This window comes from Podarcis bocagei (genome assembly GCF_964188305.1).
Source record: "Podarcis bocagei genome assembly, chromosome: 13".
NCBI lineage: Eukaryota > Metazoa > Chordata > Lepidosauria > Squamata > Lacertidae > Podarcis > Podarcis bocagei.
In genome coordinates, this window is record NC_138138.1 from 38,845,682 (window position 1) to 38,860,804 (window position 15,123).

Consider the following 15,123-nt stretch of genomic DNA (forward strand, 5'->3'; position numbering starts at 1 on the left):
AAAAATAAATACTGCAGTTCGCACCTGCTCCAAAAATCACCTCCTTTGACATAGAAATCCTGCCAGAAATCCCAAATGTTTGAGAGCTAGCTGTGGCTATTCAGGAACAGTCTGCCCATGCTCAGAGACACAAGTACTTATTATGCATATGCCATGGCTAAGGCCTAGTACTAAAAATAAACTAATGATCTAGTTTGCTTAGTATGGCTGGCTGCTTTTGTTCTTCTGCGTATATAAACTCCTATGTTTGTAATAAAAACCTTTAAACCACTTTCACGGATGCCTTACTTATGTACAGTGGTACCTCGGGTTAAGTACTTACCGTATTTTTCGCTCTATAACACGCACCCGACCATAACACGCACGTCGTTTTTAGAAGAGGAAAATCCGTAGGCATGCCACCCGTAGGCATTGCCTCCATAACACGCACAGACATTTCCCCTTATTTCTAGGAGGAAAAAAGTGAGTGTTATGGTGCAAAAAATACGCTAATTTGTTCCGGAGGTCCGTTCTTAACCTGAAACTGTTCTTAACCTGAAGCACCACTTTAGCTAATGGGGCCTCCTGCTGCTGCCACACCGCCGGAGAACTATTTCTGTTCTCATCCTGAAGCAAAGTTCTTAACCTGAGGTACTATTTCTGGGTTAGCGGAGTCTGTAACCTGAAGCGTATGAAACCCAAGGTACCACTGTATATATATTAAATAAATCTGTCAGCAAATGAACTGGCCCTTTGATTGATGACATTGTTCCGGTTATTGCAATATGAAGGGCCATAGCTCAGTGCAAGCCAAAGGTCCCTGGTTCGATCTGCAGCATCTCTGGGTGGAGTTGGGAGACTCTTGCCTGAAGCCCTGGAGAGCAGCTGCCAGTCAGTGTAGACAATACTGAGCAAGATGGACCAATTGTCTGACTCAACATAAGGCAGTTTCCTATGTTCCTATCTCAGTAGTCAAAACTGCGCATTTGTGTGCGTTTTAACTAGATAATTAATTCATTGAAAGTGAGGAGAGAACAACGAGAGGATAGTAATTTTTAAGTGCTGTGAAGTAGAATAATTTATAGAATTACCGCGGCTGGGTTTATGGGGAGAAAAGCAACAGGCGCCTGAAGTGGAGGATACCACTGAGCCTTTCAGTAGCACTTTAAAAACAAAATTTAAATAAATCAATAAGGCTGCGGTGAATAGTCGGTTGCCATGGTAATGGAACCAATTGCCCTTTTCTGAAATGGCGCTTCGGGATAGCGCTCTTTGTGGGGGAAGGGAGTCCTCTGCCCTGTTCCAAAATGTCCTTTGATAAACTTGCCCACACTTAAAATGGCCGTTTCGGGGGGAGAATTAATAGGTGCATCGGTATGCAGTGCACGGCCTCTTTAGAGACAGCGCGGCTGCCGACTGCCCTTTTCTAAGATGGTGGCGATCCGGGAGTAGCGCCTCTCAAAATGGCGGCAGGCATTCTCTGCCCATACTCAAAATGGCGCTCACCTTTTACCGTGTTTTCAATGAGGAATAAAGCCGCGCAAACCATAAAAACGGGCTACCGCCATTCCATCTTCCCACAACTCTGATTTCCAGCGCTGACTTTCAGAGAGAAACTTCTCTAAGACTGCATTTATTTAAAACAGCAGTTTCCCTTAATAAAGATGGCGGCATTCTTCTCTTTTAAAAAATGTGACTGGGTGCTAACGCTTAATAAGGCTTCCAAACTCTCTTACCTAAAATATCTTAATTTGAATTCAAAGTGCGGAAGGAAGACTTTGACCCGCTGAGTTACTAGGGGCAGGATTTTTGATCTCCAACCGGGAAAGGGAGAATGAATAACGTTTTCCAATATGGCCACCTGCTCCTTTTTCCTTTTAACTGAATTAGCGTTTCCCTTTTGAGAAACGTAGACTAAAAATTCTAGAGTGATCATTCCAATAGTCAGACACGGGACAATGATCGTTTTGACGTAATTTCCCCTCGGATGTCGAGTGAAAGTGATAGCAGCCCATAGGACACAAAGCAGAAATTCAGGAATACTGTATATAGTGTAGCTATGGTTGGGCAGAAGCGTGCCCCGAAGTAGAATCTACCTGAAACGTGGTTTTATACTCTTTTAAGTTCTTGTTTTTTGTGACGAATGTGCGTGTCTGTTTGTATAAAGTCTCAAAATATTTGCAAATTGTGCCGCAAATGCAAATCAAATACTCAGCCTTCTTTTTTATTCCTAACGGGTAGGATGGGGCGCTGAAGCTGAATAAGTTACAAGAACTCTGCAATTGAAGTCCAGGGATTTTATATTAAAACATTAACGCTACACCACCTCCAGCCTTTGGCACAACAAACAGCCTTGTTAAACGGTGCTTAACAACTTTATTATTAATTTATTATTCGCTTCCTATGAAACATCCCAAAGCTATTGATGATAAAAAAGGTATAGCTTCTTAGGGACAGAACTACCTAAACCGTATACTGTAGAAACTTATTCATGTATGCTGCTACAGTGGCAAGAATGTTACTTGCCCAAAAATGGAAAAAAGCGTAAGTCCCAGCAAAGGAAGAATGGATGCAAAATCTTATGGAATATGCAGAAATGGTGAAACCTACCAGAAGAATAAGAAATCAAGAGAACACAATTTTTATAAAAGAATGGAAATTGTTTATTGAACATTTACAGATAAATTGTAAACATATAGAAACGTTGGCAGGATTATTGTAATAACCTGCAGTTTCATAAGAGTATATATTTAAAGAAGATGAATAAATGAGCAAATTAAGTTAATTCGGACATGCAGAAGATATTAAAAATAAATTTAATAAACCGTAGAAAGAGGGGAGAGGAAGTCAAGTTTTGAAATGTCAAAATGATTGCAAAATTAGTGAAGTGTATAAACTTGAAAAGTAAGTCTTTTTTTAAAAAATAAGGAAGGTCTAGCTTCTCACCAGACGAAGTTATTTTGAAAATTGAAAATCTTCTATACAAGATACACCTCAGCGGTATTTAAAGTGGTCTCTGGAATGCCCTCGCAACTCAAAAGTCAGAGCTTTACATGCTAACGAGCTCCTCAAACAGAAATGTGGACACGGTAAGTCGAGGTGCTCGCGTTAGTCTCCAATTTCTGCGTCTATGTTGAGTATACGTCATCGAAGGAGGAAAAAGGGATGCCGAGCCCATAGTGGGGCGTGGCTATGGAGAGCAGCTGCCCGCTTTCAAGATGGAGGAGCCCAGCACATGGGATGAGCCGAGCAGCGGCTCCAGTAGCAGCAATGAGGAGGATGAGGACATGGAAATGGAGGAGAAGGCTAAAGAAGAAGAGAAGGGTCGAGGGGGAGCTTATGTGCCAGGACAGGGGGCCCCTCCAGCACCTGGGGAAGAACTGGTGATGGACGAGGGTGCCTATCGCCTCTATCATCGCGCAGGCACAGGTCAGATCATGTATTGGAAGGAGGGGGGGTCTGTCTTTTTGGACTGGAAAGGAAAGGGACGCTTGCTAAGGTGAACGGGAAAGGATTCCAAAATTGTAGACAGGGAGGAATGGAGGTGGGAATTTGTCAGGGTATAGATGCATTGGTTCTTCGACGTGGGCCACACGGGTTAGTTTGGTTGTATAGGCGAGCCCTGACTCCTAAAGACCTCAGCCACAAATATTATGGGAATGTGGCATGGCATGTGATGAGTGGCTGTAGGTTAGGAGCGTCCTTTAGGGGCCAGAAGATATGGGGTATGTGTGTATATATATATGTGTGTGTATATATATGATAGGTTTAAAGCGACAAGGGGTATGCACTGAACCTCATTTGTAGCAAACCCATGACCTCTTAATTCTCACCAGCCACGTTGGTAAAGTTGCAAGAGCTGTGGCTAAATAGTAAGATTCAAAATAGATTCCACTGCATGTTTTTGCACAAAGTTAGTAATTGTGAGTACAGAACTAGAAGCTGAGGGCTGTGCCGGACCTCCTGTTGTACTATTTATATCAAAAAGGTGAAACAACTATTAAAAACACAAAGCAATTTCAGCATAAACATTTCTGGCAGAAAGGCCTAAAACTAAATCCGCAGTAAATTTACATACCACCATGTGTTGCATATGTGTATACGTTAAGATACGAACAATTGTTTGCATACGGCAAGGACTGTAAATCAACGTGATGAAGAAAACTCACAGTAGATATGGGGCAAAGAGGGGCATTGCCACAGAAAGGAATGCTGATGTCCCTGTGTCTCCTTCGACCCTGTGCAGGTTCCCCTTGCTTGAGCTTTGACATTTTGCGAGATGCTCTTGGAGAGAATCGAACCACCTACCCGCTGAGCCTTCTCCTTTGTGCTGGAACTCAGGCTGAAACTGCCAATGCCAACAGGTGAGTTTGTGAGGAGCTTGGCTTCCAGCAAGCCAGCTACACTGAAGCCAGGACAAGAGGGCCTGTGGCAGGGATGTGGGACCCCTGGCCTTCGCTTGTTAGACTCAGCTTTGCGGTCAGTTGTCGGGAATGCTGGGAACTGTAGTTCCCACCATCTGGAGGGCCAGAGGTTCACCATCCTTGAAAACACCTGCTTATAGACCACTGAAATGTCTCCTTTTCTCTCCCCCACTCCCTGCAAATAGGCTGATGGTGATGAAGATGCACCACCTCTATGGGACCAAACGTGCTGGCAAGGATTCTTCAGGGTCAGAGAGTAGCAGCGACAGTGAAAGTGATGAAGACGAAGAGAAAAAGCCCCAATTGGAACTGGCCATGGTCCCCCATTATGGGGGTATTAACAGAGTTCGGGTACGAAACCATATTCCTGCTGGTCTCTCACTCTGCTCTGGCAAAGTTCTCTACCTTAATGGTCTGTTGTTGTTTTGATAGGTGACAGAATTGGGTGGATCACAGATCGCAGCGGTTTGGTCTGACAAGGGGCAGGTGGACATATACGACCTACAGCGCCCCCTCGTGGCCCTGTCCGACTCTCAAGCCATGGCAGCCTTTCTGCGAGAAGAGCAGGCCAAGATCAAACCTGTCTTCTCATTCGCTGGGCATATGACGGAAGGATTTGCTATGGACTGGTCTCCCAAGAAACCAGGTAATCAGCTGGGATGGAACAGGAATGGAGTTGGCAGAGCTGGGAACAGGAGACCTGGACCGGCGGGACCGCAGTTCAGAATAACTTGTACCTTACCTATTCCAGGGACTCTTTTGACTGGTGATTGCAACAAGAACATCCATCTGTGGACACCCAAGGAAGATGGATCATGGCTTGTAGACCAGCGGCCTTTCACAGCCCACACTGCGTCAGTTGAAGACCTGCAGTGGTCCCCAAATGAAGCTACAGTGAGGAAGTGGTTTGATGGGTGCAGCTTGCTTTACAGTGAAAATTTCTGAGCTTGGGGAAATGTTAATGTGCTTCCTAGTTACCTGGGACTTAATCAAAGTGTTTCAAATCAGCTAAGGCTGCATTTTTTATTTTTTAAAAAGGCAGTTGCCTATTATTTCTCTTGCATATGCTTGGCCACAAGGTTGGTTTAATGGAATCTGAAATCAGATAGGCCTTGATTTGTATTTTTAAAAAGGATATAATCGAAGACCAGATCCTGGTGTCAGGTGAAGTTTTCCTTTGCAGGTGGGCTTGAATTTAAGCTGGTATTGTACAGCAAAAATGTTCCTTTGCCCCCAGTTTTCCTTTCCTCACATGCTTTGAAATCAAGAATTTCCCTTTATGCTGCCTTTGCGGTTTGAAACCAAACTGTCTGGGCAAAAGAAGCAGGTCTTGTTGTCAGTTGCAGCTGCAAGCCCCACTTTCCTTAGGGGTTGGCTCTACTTGAAGTTCCTGAGTGGAATCAATTCCAGGGTGGCTTGCATTTGCCACTACATTTCAAAGGAATTGAATGTAAGCCCTGCTTGTCAAAGAACAACTCCTGATCCTCTGCAGCTATATTTTTACTTGCACCCAGCTTGATAAGACATCGGGTGGGGATTTCTTAGGGGTGGGGACTGCCTTACAGGGGCCATATTAAGACCCCAGCCAGGCCTAATGCTATGCTCTGCCTTTGCAGTCAGAGGTAGTGATGATTCTGACTACCAGTTGCTGCAAACCACAGGAAAGTGCTCTGGTTCTGCTTGCAGGCTTTTCATAGGCATCTGACTGGCCACAGGGAGGACAGGAAGCTGGGCTTGATTGGCCTGATCCAGCAGGCTCTTCCTATGGTCTGAATTAGGCCTGCAATACAGAGGTTCTCCACTGCATCACTTTGCATGGCTTTTTCCACATTTCCTTTTACCTGTGTTCCACTGCACTGGATATACCTGTGCCTTTTCTCCTTCCTATTCATTGTGGACAAAATCTCAAATTCTGCAAAATCTTGACATGAACAGCACAGAACGAACATATTTATTATACAAAGCAAGTCCATGTACCTAGGCACTGCTTTGCTAACCCGAGCACAGGTTGTTAAGCCAAGATTTGTAATTACCAGGTAACTGGTCCGATTCAGAACATCAGTGCACAAGTTTTGATGCTAAACTTTGACAACAGTTCACAGGTGAAAGGCAGATTTATATGACTTCATAAGGGGATACTGGAATTTGCATGGGGAAGAAGGCCTGATGCAGGGACATGAGAGCTCTCCGCTATGTTTAACCATAACAGTTCTTTGCCCTTGTTCTTGGGTCAGGTTTTTGCTTCCTGCTCAGCGGATGCCTCCATCCGCATCTGGGATACACGGGCACCACCGGGGAAAGCCTGCATGCTGACCGCCAGCCAGGCGCATGATGCAGACGTCAACGTCATCAGCTGGAATCGAAACGAGCCCTTCATCGTCAGCGGTGGCGATGATGGGATCCTCAGGATCTGGGACCTCAGGCAGTTCCAGGTTAGAAATCGCTGTCAAAATATGTTAGGGAAAACCTTTAGATCAGGAGTTGGCAACCTAAGGCCCATGGGCCACAAGTAGCCCACGGGGGTCATTTAACCGGCCCCCGAGCCGCCCACTTGGCGAGTCCCTGAACACTGCGCTAAACCAGCGCGGCGCAGGGACTCACTTCTGCAGCGCTGGAAATCGCAGTCGCGCTTGCTCATGGGCACATGCAATTCGGCCCATGGAGGTATCTCCACTGGAGTGAACCGGCCCAGGCAAGGTAAACCTTGCCGACCCCTGCTTTAGATGTTGCTGAACTACAACTCCCATCAGCCCCAGTGAGCATGGCCAGGGATGATGGGAGTTGTAGTTCAGCAACATTTGGAGGGCCAAAGGTTCCGCACACCTGTACACATTATTCCCCCTTCAAATCTTCTTCACAAGCAATAGCCCTCAAACTCAGCCCTTCTTTTGTCCTCCCCTTTCTCTGCAGAAAGGGTCAGCTGTCGCCACCTTCAAGCAGCACACGGCACCCATCACGTCCGTTGAATGGCACCCTACAGACAGCGGCGTGTTTGCAGCCTCCGGCGCCGATGACCAGGTGACGCAGTGGGACTTGGCTGTGGAGCGAGACGAGGAAGCAGAGGCCAAGGACCCAGCTTTGGCCTCCATCCCACCCCAGCTACTGTTTGTTCACCAGGGAGAGAACGACATTAAGGAGCTGCATTGGCATCCGCAGTGCCCTGGCACCCTCATCACCACAGCCCTATCTGGCTTCAACATCTTCCGGACTATCAGCGTCTGAGGGAGAGCGAGGCTTTCAAAATGGCCGCCTGGGGTTTGCGGACCTGTTGCTAAGAGAGGTGCTAAGCACAGTACCCTTCGTTGCTTCTTTCAAGATGGCTGCAGTCTCTCCTCCCTGTGGACTCTAAAACCTAAAATAATGGGTTCTTTTGTTGATTTAATAACTAACTTTTGCTTTTGGAATAGGTCTTCACAGCTGCCCCGATTAAGCTTTGCAGTCTTTTGATGAGGTCATCACCTCTCCCTGTCATCACGTTAATGAGTGATAATGATTAGAATAGCCTTTGCTCTGCTTTATCTACACTCATTCCTCGGACAAATCGGATGATTCAGGTCTCATTTAGATGTTTCCACTCCGCTATGGGAAGAGTTCAAAACAGACTTAATGGCTTTTTCTGTGTGTGAAACCATCCAAACGTATGATGTATGACACAGTTTGCAAGCATCTGCTTAACTGTTGATCAGAGCCTACCACTGATGTGGCGGGGGGGGGGGAGAGGAAATTGTTTGTAAAGAATAATGTATTTTAAATAAATATAAATTATTTTGGAGGAAAGGCGGAAACCCCGTCAACATTTTGACAGGCTGCATTTTTCTTGTTTTACCTTTGGACAAGCTGGGACATACTAAGCCCACGGCCTTGCACCATCCAGCAGGGGCTCTCTAAGCCTGATCCATTTGCCACTTACCAAAAACAGAGAAGAACTGGGGGGCAGCATTGCCCTACAATAATTTCTCTGATCATGTATAATACATGATAAGGCAGGGCTTTTTAATCATTGTATTTTTTATGTTGTGAGCTGCTCTCAGAAACATGGGTGATACACAAATTTAATAAAAATTAATTTTTCAAAGTGGAAGTTAGGAATTCCCTTTGCCCCGTGTCGCTAAGAGCCAGTGTGGTGTAGCGTCAGACCAGGACCTGTGAGACCTGGGTTCAAATCCCCACTTGGGCTTGGCACTCACTGTGGGTGACCCTAAGCCAGTCACTGCCTTCCAGCCTAACCTACTGCCCAGGGTTGTTGGGATTAAATGAGGCGGAGAACCAGTTACACCACCTTGAGCTTCCCGGAGAAAACAGTGGGATATAAATGCAAGAAACAAATAGGCCTGTGCCTCCCTCAACCTCTCATGCCAGAGGGGAGGGTGTCCCTGCTTTCTTATCTGGCCTTAGGAAATCTGCCTAGGTCACATACCCCTTTCCCTAGGCCAGATCCCATCACCTTTACTCCACACCTTCCTTGTGTGGCTGATGTGTTCTTGAACTGCGATGCTTCTTGCTCACCTGCGTGGGAAGAGGGGTTTGTAGTTGCAAGCAGAGAGGCCTCTGCCTGAATGTAAAGGTAAAGGGACCCCTGACCATTAGGTCCAGTCGCGGACGACTCTGGGGTTGCGGCGCTCATCTCGCTTTATTGGCCAAGGGAGCCGGTGTACAGCTTCCGGGTCATGTGGCCAGCATGACTAAGCTGCTTCTGGCGAACCAGAGCAGCACATGGAAATGCCATTCACCTTCCCGCTGGAGCGGTACCTATTTATCTACTTGACTTTGACGTGCTTTCGAACTGCCAGGTTGGCAGGAGCAACGGGAGCTCACCCCGTTGCAGGGATTCGAACCGCCAACCTGATCAGCAAGTCCTAGGCTCTGTGGTTTAACCCACAGAACCACCCGCGTCCCCCCACCTGAATGTAGCTTTCAATAAATAAAGGAAGACTCACAGCTGTTGCTCTGGCCCCACCAATTCACCACAGGCTGCTCACCCCCCACAAAGGTTGCCTATGGAAGAATGTGGCCTTTGGGCTGCAAAAGGTTTCCCCTGATAAGGCTCAAACTTCTTCCTTTTATTTCTGAGCACGCACAAACCTTGTCTCCGGGCAGCTGGAAAAAGACAAATTACACTACTGCAGAAACGCTGCCAAAGTCAGTCCAAGTATTTCTCCTTGGCCATCTTCTTTATGTACACAGAGCTGCCCTCCATGAGACATTCGCACATGGAGATGTCTGCTGGGAGACTACACACACCGACAGTCATTTGCACAATTGTAATGTGGAGGGCTAACTGTAAATGAAGTAAGAGAACAGCCGGAGTAGACTGTGCTATAATAGCTTAAGCCAAGCCCCACACCACTGTCAGAACAGCAACCCTAAATCACCACTGGCATCCTCTTCTCACTGCATCCCACTCCACTGCAAGGACGTAAAGACTGCAGTCCCATCCTGGTCCACCGAACAAAGAAGCACCGTCTTCTTCACGTTGGTGCCGAGGCGTCCTGCGCTGACAACATCACACAGGGAGAGAGGGGTGTCTTTAGAGACACACAGGGCAATGTAATGGGCATGGAAACGCATGGGGTCACCTGTAGGAGGGAGGGAAGGAGAAAGGTGGGGTTAGAAGACGAAAATAGCCCGTTGGCTTCCTCCCTCCTTAACAATCGCTCTTCATGAGAGCCAGTGTGGTGTAGTGGTTAAGAGCGGTAGATTTGTTATCTGGGGAACCGGGTTCGCATCTCCGCTCCTCCACATGCAGCTGCTGGGTGACCTTGGGCTAGTCACACTTCTCTTAAGTCTCTCAGCCCCACTCACCTCACAGAGTGATTATTGTGGGGGAGGAAGGGAAAGGAGAATGTTAGCCGCTTTGAGACTCCTTAGGGTAGTGATAAAGCGGGATATCAAATCCAAACTCTTCTTCTTCATTCTAGAACGAAGCCATTTTGAATTTTGCCGCAGCAAAAAATGTCCTTGAGTCAAGGAAAGGGCGAGTCTTTTTTCCTAAGGGTAGCAGCAACCACTACCTGCCCAGCAAGAACCCTGGGAGAAGCAGCGCTGCAAAAAAAAGGGGAGCTAAGTGCTTGGGATTTTGTAAGTTTGTGGCAGGCGGGCAAAGTCCCTTCTACCATCAGACCACTGTCAATACCAGGGGTGGGGAACTTTTCGGCTTTGTGGGTCAAAACTTTCAGGCATCAAATCCACCTATCACATGATGACATCATCATGATGTCACCCACATGTCAAATGCATAGCTTTGCAAGTCTTCCTACTTTAAACACTCGATTTCAGAAGACTATGCTGGCTGGCCGTGGCTCTCTAGTTTCAGATAGAATTTCCTGCCTGGAAGGCAAATCGAATAGCATGGCAAGAAACTTGCACAGAGGCATTCAACCCTGCCATAATTTGTTGCATATTCCCTCTTCAGAGTTCTATCTACACACACATGTTCTTTAATTTCTGCACTTCCCTTAATTCCAAGGAGATTTCAGGGCAATGCACAGCAAACCAAGGAAATACAGTATTTTATTCTGTAGACATTACTCCTCAAACCATTAGAGTACTCCTGCCTTCCCCATTTTCAGCAGACCTGTATTCCCTATAGAAGGGAAAGCTGCTATTCACTGCAAAGCAGAACAGGACTCTGAATCTCCGTGTGCAAGGACAGAGGGAGGCATTTATTTATTCAAGACGGGGCCAGGAATCATGCCTGCCTCTTTAAATACCTCTCACCCTTCTAACAGAGGGCCGGCTAGGCCTTTCAGCAAATATTCCATTCACTCCTGGGCTAAGAGGCAAAAACGCAGGATAAGATTGCTCAGCTTTTTATTATTCACATTTGCCTTTGTGACGCAGGAGAGTTTTGATATCATGCTCTCTGCTCAGAGGGGCAGACTCTGAAAACCATAGCATTTGTCACCCCACCCCACCCCCGGCTTGGATTCCCCAAGATCCACAAGCCTGCCACTACCTGGATAAACAAGGAAGTCGCCCCCAAATTTGCTCCCACTGGTGATGTAGTAGCCCCGTTCCCAAAGATTCTGGAAAATGCAGTAACGTATCTCGTGCTCCTCCTGTCCAGCATATGGCCAGTCTTGGGATGGGACATGCCAGTCCACCTCTTCTTCTGGGCCTGGATGTACTCGTTCTGTTGGGAGCTGGACCATCATAGATTGTCGTGGAAGCACAAAGGTGGATTCCGGTTCTGCAGGAGGATCTGGAAATATAATACAGAGTGGCTTGTAACGGGCTACCTTAGGACTACCTTCTTCCATGTATTCCCTCCTGTGGCTGTGGCCCTTGTCTAGTCATTACCACCAACAGCCTGAGCTATAACAGATAAGTACCAGGGCAGGTCCTTCTTGGTTGTGGTGCCAAGATTAAGCAAAGCTCTCCCCAAGTGAAACCCACCTAGATCCTTCCTTTAAGTATTTCCTTATTCAGCTAAGATGTGGTTAGACATCTAGTTAGCCACTGAGAGCAAAATGCTGGACTAGAGGAGCTACTGGCCTGATGCAATAGGCTCTTCTTTTACAGAGATGTTTGGGGAAAGCTGGCTATTATGGTTTTCTTTGACGGTGCTCCAAAAAAGCAAGCAGGTTGGCTTTCCCTTGCCGCATCTTGAAAACAGCCCTGCTGGATCAGGCTGAAGGCCTAACTAGCCCAGCATCCTGTTCTCACAGCAACCAGCCGGGAAGTGGGAAGCCAATAAGCAGGACCAGCGCTCAAGAGCCCTCTCCCCTTCTGCAATTTCCAGCAACTGGCATTCAGAAGCATTGTTGCCTCCAACTGTGGAGGCAGAGCATAGCTCTCATGACTACAGTAGCTCAGTTGGTAGAGCATGAGACTCTCAATATCAGGGTCGTGGGTTCGAGCCCCACATTGGGCAAAAGGATTCCTGCATTGAAGCAGGTTGGACTATTTATTTTTATTTTTTATTTATATACCACCCTATACCCGGAGGTCTCAGGGCAGTTCACAGAACAAAATCAAAATATAAAATCACAATATATAATCAAAATAAAAACAACAACCCAATAACACCCCCCCTTCACATTCCACAGTTCTATGACTAGTAGCCACAGGCAGTCTTACTCTCCATGAATTTGTCTAATCCTCTTCTAAAGTCATCCAAAAATCTGTCGTTATTGTGCCCTGAGTGCTGGTGCCACAACTGAGGAGAAAACATTTTTCTCTGTCCTCCATAGGTTCTGGGACTACCACTCCCATCAGCCCCAGCCAGCACTGCCAATAGTCAGGGATGATGGGAGTCGAGTCCAGGAACATCCAAAAGGCCACTGTTTCCCCACCCCTAACCTATACCAATCATAGGGACGCGGGTGGCGCTGTGGTCTAAACCACTGAGCCTCTTGGGCTTCCCAACTAGAACGCCAGCAGTTCGAATCCCTGCGACGGAGTGAGCTCCCGTTGCTCTGTCCCAGCTCCTGCCAACCTAGCACTTCGAAAGCACACCAGCACGAGTAGATAAATAGGTACCACTGCGGTGGGAAGGTAAACAGCGTTTCCATGTGCTCTGGCACTCGTCGCAGTGTCCCGTTGCGCCAGAAGCTGTTTAGTCATGCTGGCCACATAAACCGGAAAGCAGTCTGTGGACAAACACCGGTTATCTCGGCCTGAAAGCGAGATGAACACCGCAACCCCACAGTCGCCTTTGACTGGACTTAACCTTCCAGGAGTCCTTTAACTTACCTCCTGCAGCTTCCTGGGGCACTTCCAAATAAAGCAAAATAGTTGCCACATAGCAAACGTTGACGCTCACCTCCCTCTTCCTGCCGCCGTTTCTTTGCCCGGCCCTGGGCTATACATTCCGCAAGAGTACCCAGCACGGCTTTCCTCTGTTCAGCCGCCAGCCGAACCTGCTCCTGATAGCTCTCCTCTTGCTCGTTTTGGTAGGCGGCCACCTCCTCAAGGGCTGAAGGATCCTGCAGGCACAGAGAAGCAAGTTCAGCGCTGCCCATTCTCTGACCACATCCACACCATGCATTTAAATCACCCACAGGCACATACATGTCCACAGAGACCTTCCCTGGTGTCCTCTGGGTCCTCAAGCCACCCCAATGAAATTAGGCTTGAAAAAAGTATTCTGTTTTAGCCAATATAATAAGTTGCAGTGTGTGCTCAGTTGCAGCGTGTGTATGGGGCCCACAACAGTGCCTCTGGTTTGCAAATGTGCCCTGGGCTTCAAAAAGGTTGGTGGCCCATGATCTACACTGCACAGTTTGCAGCAATTAAGCAGAGCATCCTTCACTTTTGCTCCAGGTTTGGGGGTTTTTCTTCTTTTTTAGAGAACTAGCAACAATTGGTTGAACCATCACCTGGCTTTTATCATCTCGAAGGGGTTGGGACGCTGCGTTTTTGAACAAAGCTGCCAACCCCTTTTCTGCCAGTAGCCGGACCTCTTCCGGGAGCAGCTGCAGGGGCAGCCCCAGCCGCACATTCTGCCGCGGCTTCCGAGCCAACGCTCCAACCAGTGTGCCGACAATACGATGCTCCTCCCGCAATCTCCGCGCATCAGCAGCATTCCACACAAAAGCCTCTCCCTCCAAGATATGGATTCGGATCATGCCTCGGCCTGTGCTTCCCTGAGAAGATGGGAAAGGAACAACCATAAAAATACTATAGCAATCACTTGACTTCAAGATTTTTTGGGAGGGTGGTGGGATCCACTCCTCTGAAAGGTTTTGCCAGCAGCCTTTGGGGTAAAGGCAATTGGTTGTCAGAGGTTCTTATACTAAGCACTAAAATGTACCTAAAATGGCAGAGGCAGGTTACTTTACTTTACTTTTTTTAAAAAAAAAAAGTGGGTTGGCTTTAATCTGCTCTCTCCACTATTTAATAGGTTTGTAATTTATGTAGTTTTATTGTTTATAAGAGTTCTCTTATGCTGCTTAAAGCAAAGCAGCATAATCTCTCTGCTCCCAGAACCCAAAATCTTGGCCAATCTCTTCTTTCTCCCTGAACAGAAACACAGCAGAAATACAATGGGTTGTAAGCATCCTGAATAAATTATGACTGGTCCAGGGACATAAATAAGAATAAAATGGGTGGCAAGGTGGGGGGATGCTTGGGGTGCTTAAAGTGGATTGGTTGGGGCACCTCTCTGGAATAAACTGTTTTATGCAAAGGGAAGCAAATACATGCAAATACATGCATATTGCACTGTAAGTCTGAAACTACACACACACTTAACTAGGCAATAAGCTTCAAGTTTCAGACAACAGCGATCATTATGACCAGCGGACCTTACGTCTGATCTTCGGATGAAGGTTGGTATACAAATTTAAGTAATTTATTTATTTATTTATTATTATTATTATTAATATACCAGATGAAGAGTAGGCTGCTAATAAAGGTTGGGACGATGCACTCTCCCTCCCCTGGCTGACACAGCCTCTTCGTTTCCTGCAACATCACCCCAAAATCAAGATCCTTCCCTAAATCACCAGCACCCCTGCCCCTTCCTCCTTCCCAGGACCCAGGAGTCCTAGCACCCTCCCCAACCCGTTTTAATCCCATAAACCACTTTCACACCGGATCGCCTTTTGCTTTTAAGCCATGAGGCTCCTCTTGCGTGAGAATCCCGGAGATATTTTCCTCCCCTTAGTCCCCGCCCCTTGCTCTAAATGATCCTCCAATCACTCTTTCGCCACAGCCGAAGAGCTTGGAGTGATGGCTCCGGTATCCAATAGACGGTCGGAGAAGGAGCCAATGGCTT

The 15,123-nt window shown here is 47.1% G+C and overlaps 3 protein-coding genes across 9 annotated transcripts in view; 1 reads left to right on the forward strand and 2 right to left on the reverse strand.

Moving 5' to 3' along the window:
- The window catches only part of KDELR1 (KDEL endoplasmic reticulum protein retention receptor 1), a 130,292-nt gene extending 128,427 nt beyond the window's left edge, over positions 1–1,865 (reverse strand). For 2 of the 4 annotated variants that reach the window (XM_081167173.1, XM_081167174.1), the window contains exon 1: positions 1,716–1,865. The gene's annotated coding sequence lies outside the window, so the exon portion shown is untranslated. Of the gene's footprint in view, positions 1–1,070; positions 1,193–1,715 lie in introns of those variants that run through there. The other 2 variants (XM_081167176.1, XM_081167175.1) reach the window with 2 other exon arrangements.
- Positions 1,866–3,094: 1,229 nt separating this feature from the next.
- Positions 3,095–8,202, forward strand: GRWD1 (glutamate rich WD repeat containing 1). Its single transcript, XM_081167138.1, is given in 8 exon segments — positions 3,095–3,136; positions 3,138–3,408; positions 4,226–4,343; positions 4,589–4,754; positions 4,836–5,049; positions 5,155–5,297; positions 6,638–6,835; positions 7,314–8,202. Coding segments are annotated over 8 exon segments (1,449 nt in total). The 5' UTR covers positions 3,095–3,109; the 3' UTR covers positions 7,626–8,202.
- A 1,230-nt stretch (positions 8,203–9,432) lies between these two features.
- TSEN34 (tRNA splicing endonuclease subunit 34) lies at positions 9,433–15,019 on the reverse strand. Of its 4 annotated transcripts, none has more exons than XM_081167153.1 (5): positions 14,929–15,019; positions 13,724–13,985; positions 13,168–13,330; positions 11,359–11,604; positions 9,433–9,979 (listed from the first exon to the last, which is right to left on the reverse strand). In XM_081167153.1, the coding sequence occupies exons 2-5, from the start codon at positions 13,970–13,972 to the stop codon at positions 9,792–9,794; spliced, it is 846 nt and encodes a 281-aa protein (XP_081023279.1). In that variant the 5' UTR covers positions 13,973–13,985; positions 14,929–15,019; the 3' UTR covers positions 9,433–9,791. The 4 variants fall into 4 exon arrangements, with proteins under 4 accessions (XP_081023279.1, XP_081023281.1, XP_081023278.1 ...); XM_081167155.1 differs by having other exon boundaries at positions 13,724–13,990; positions 14,948–15,017; XM_081167152.1 differs by having other exon boundaries at positions 13,724–13,990; positions 14,940–15,017.
- Positions 15,020–15,123: the final 104 nt, after the last annotated feature.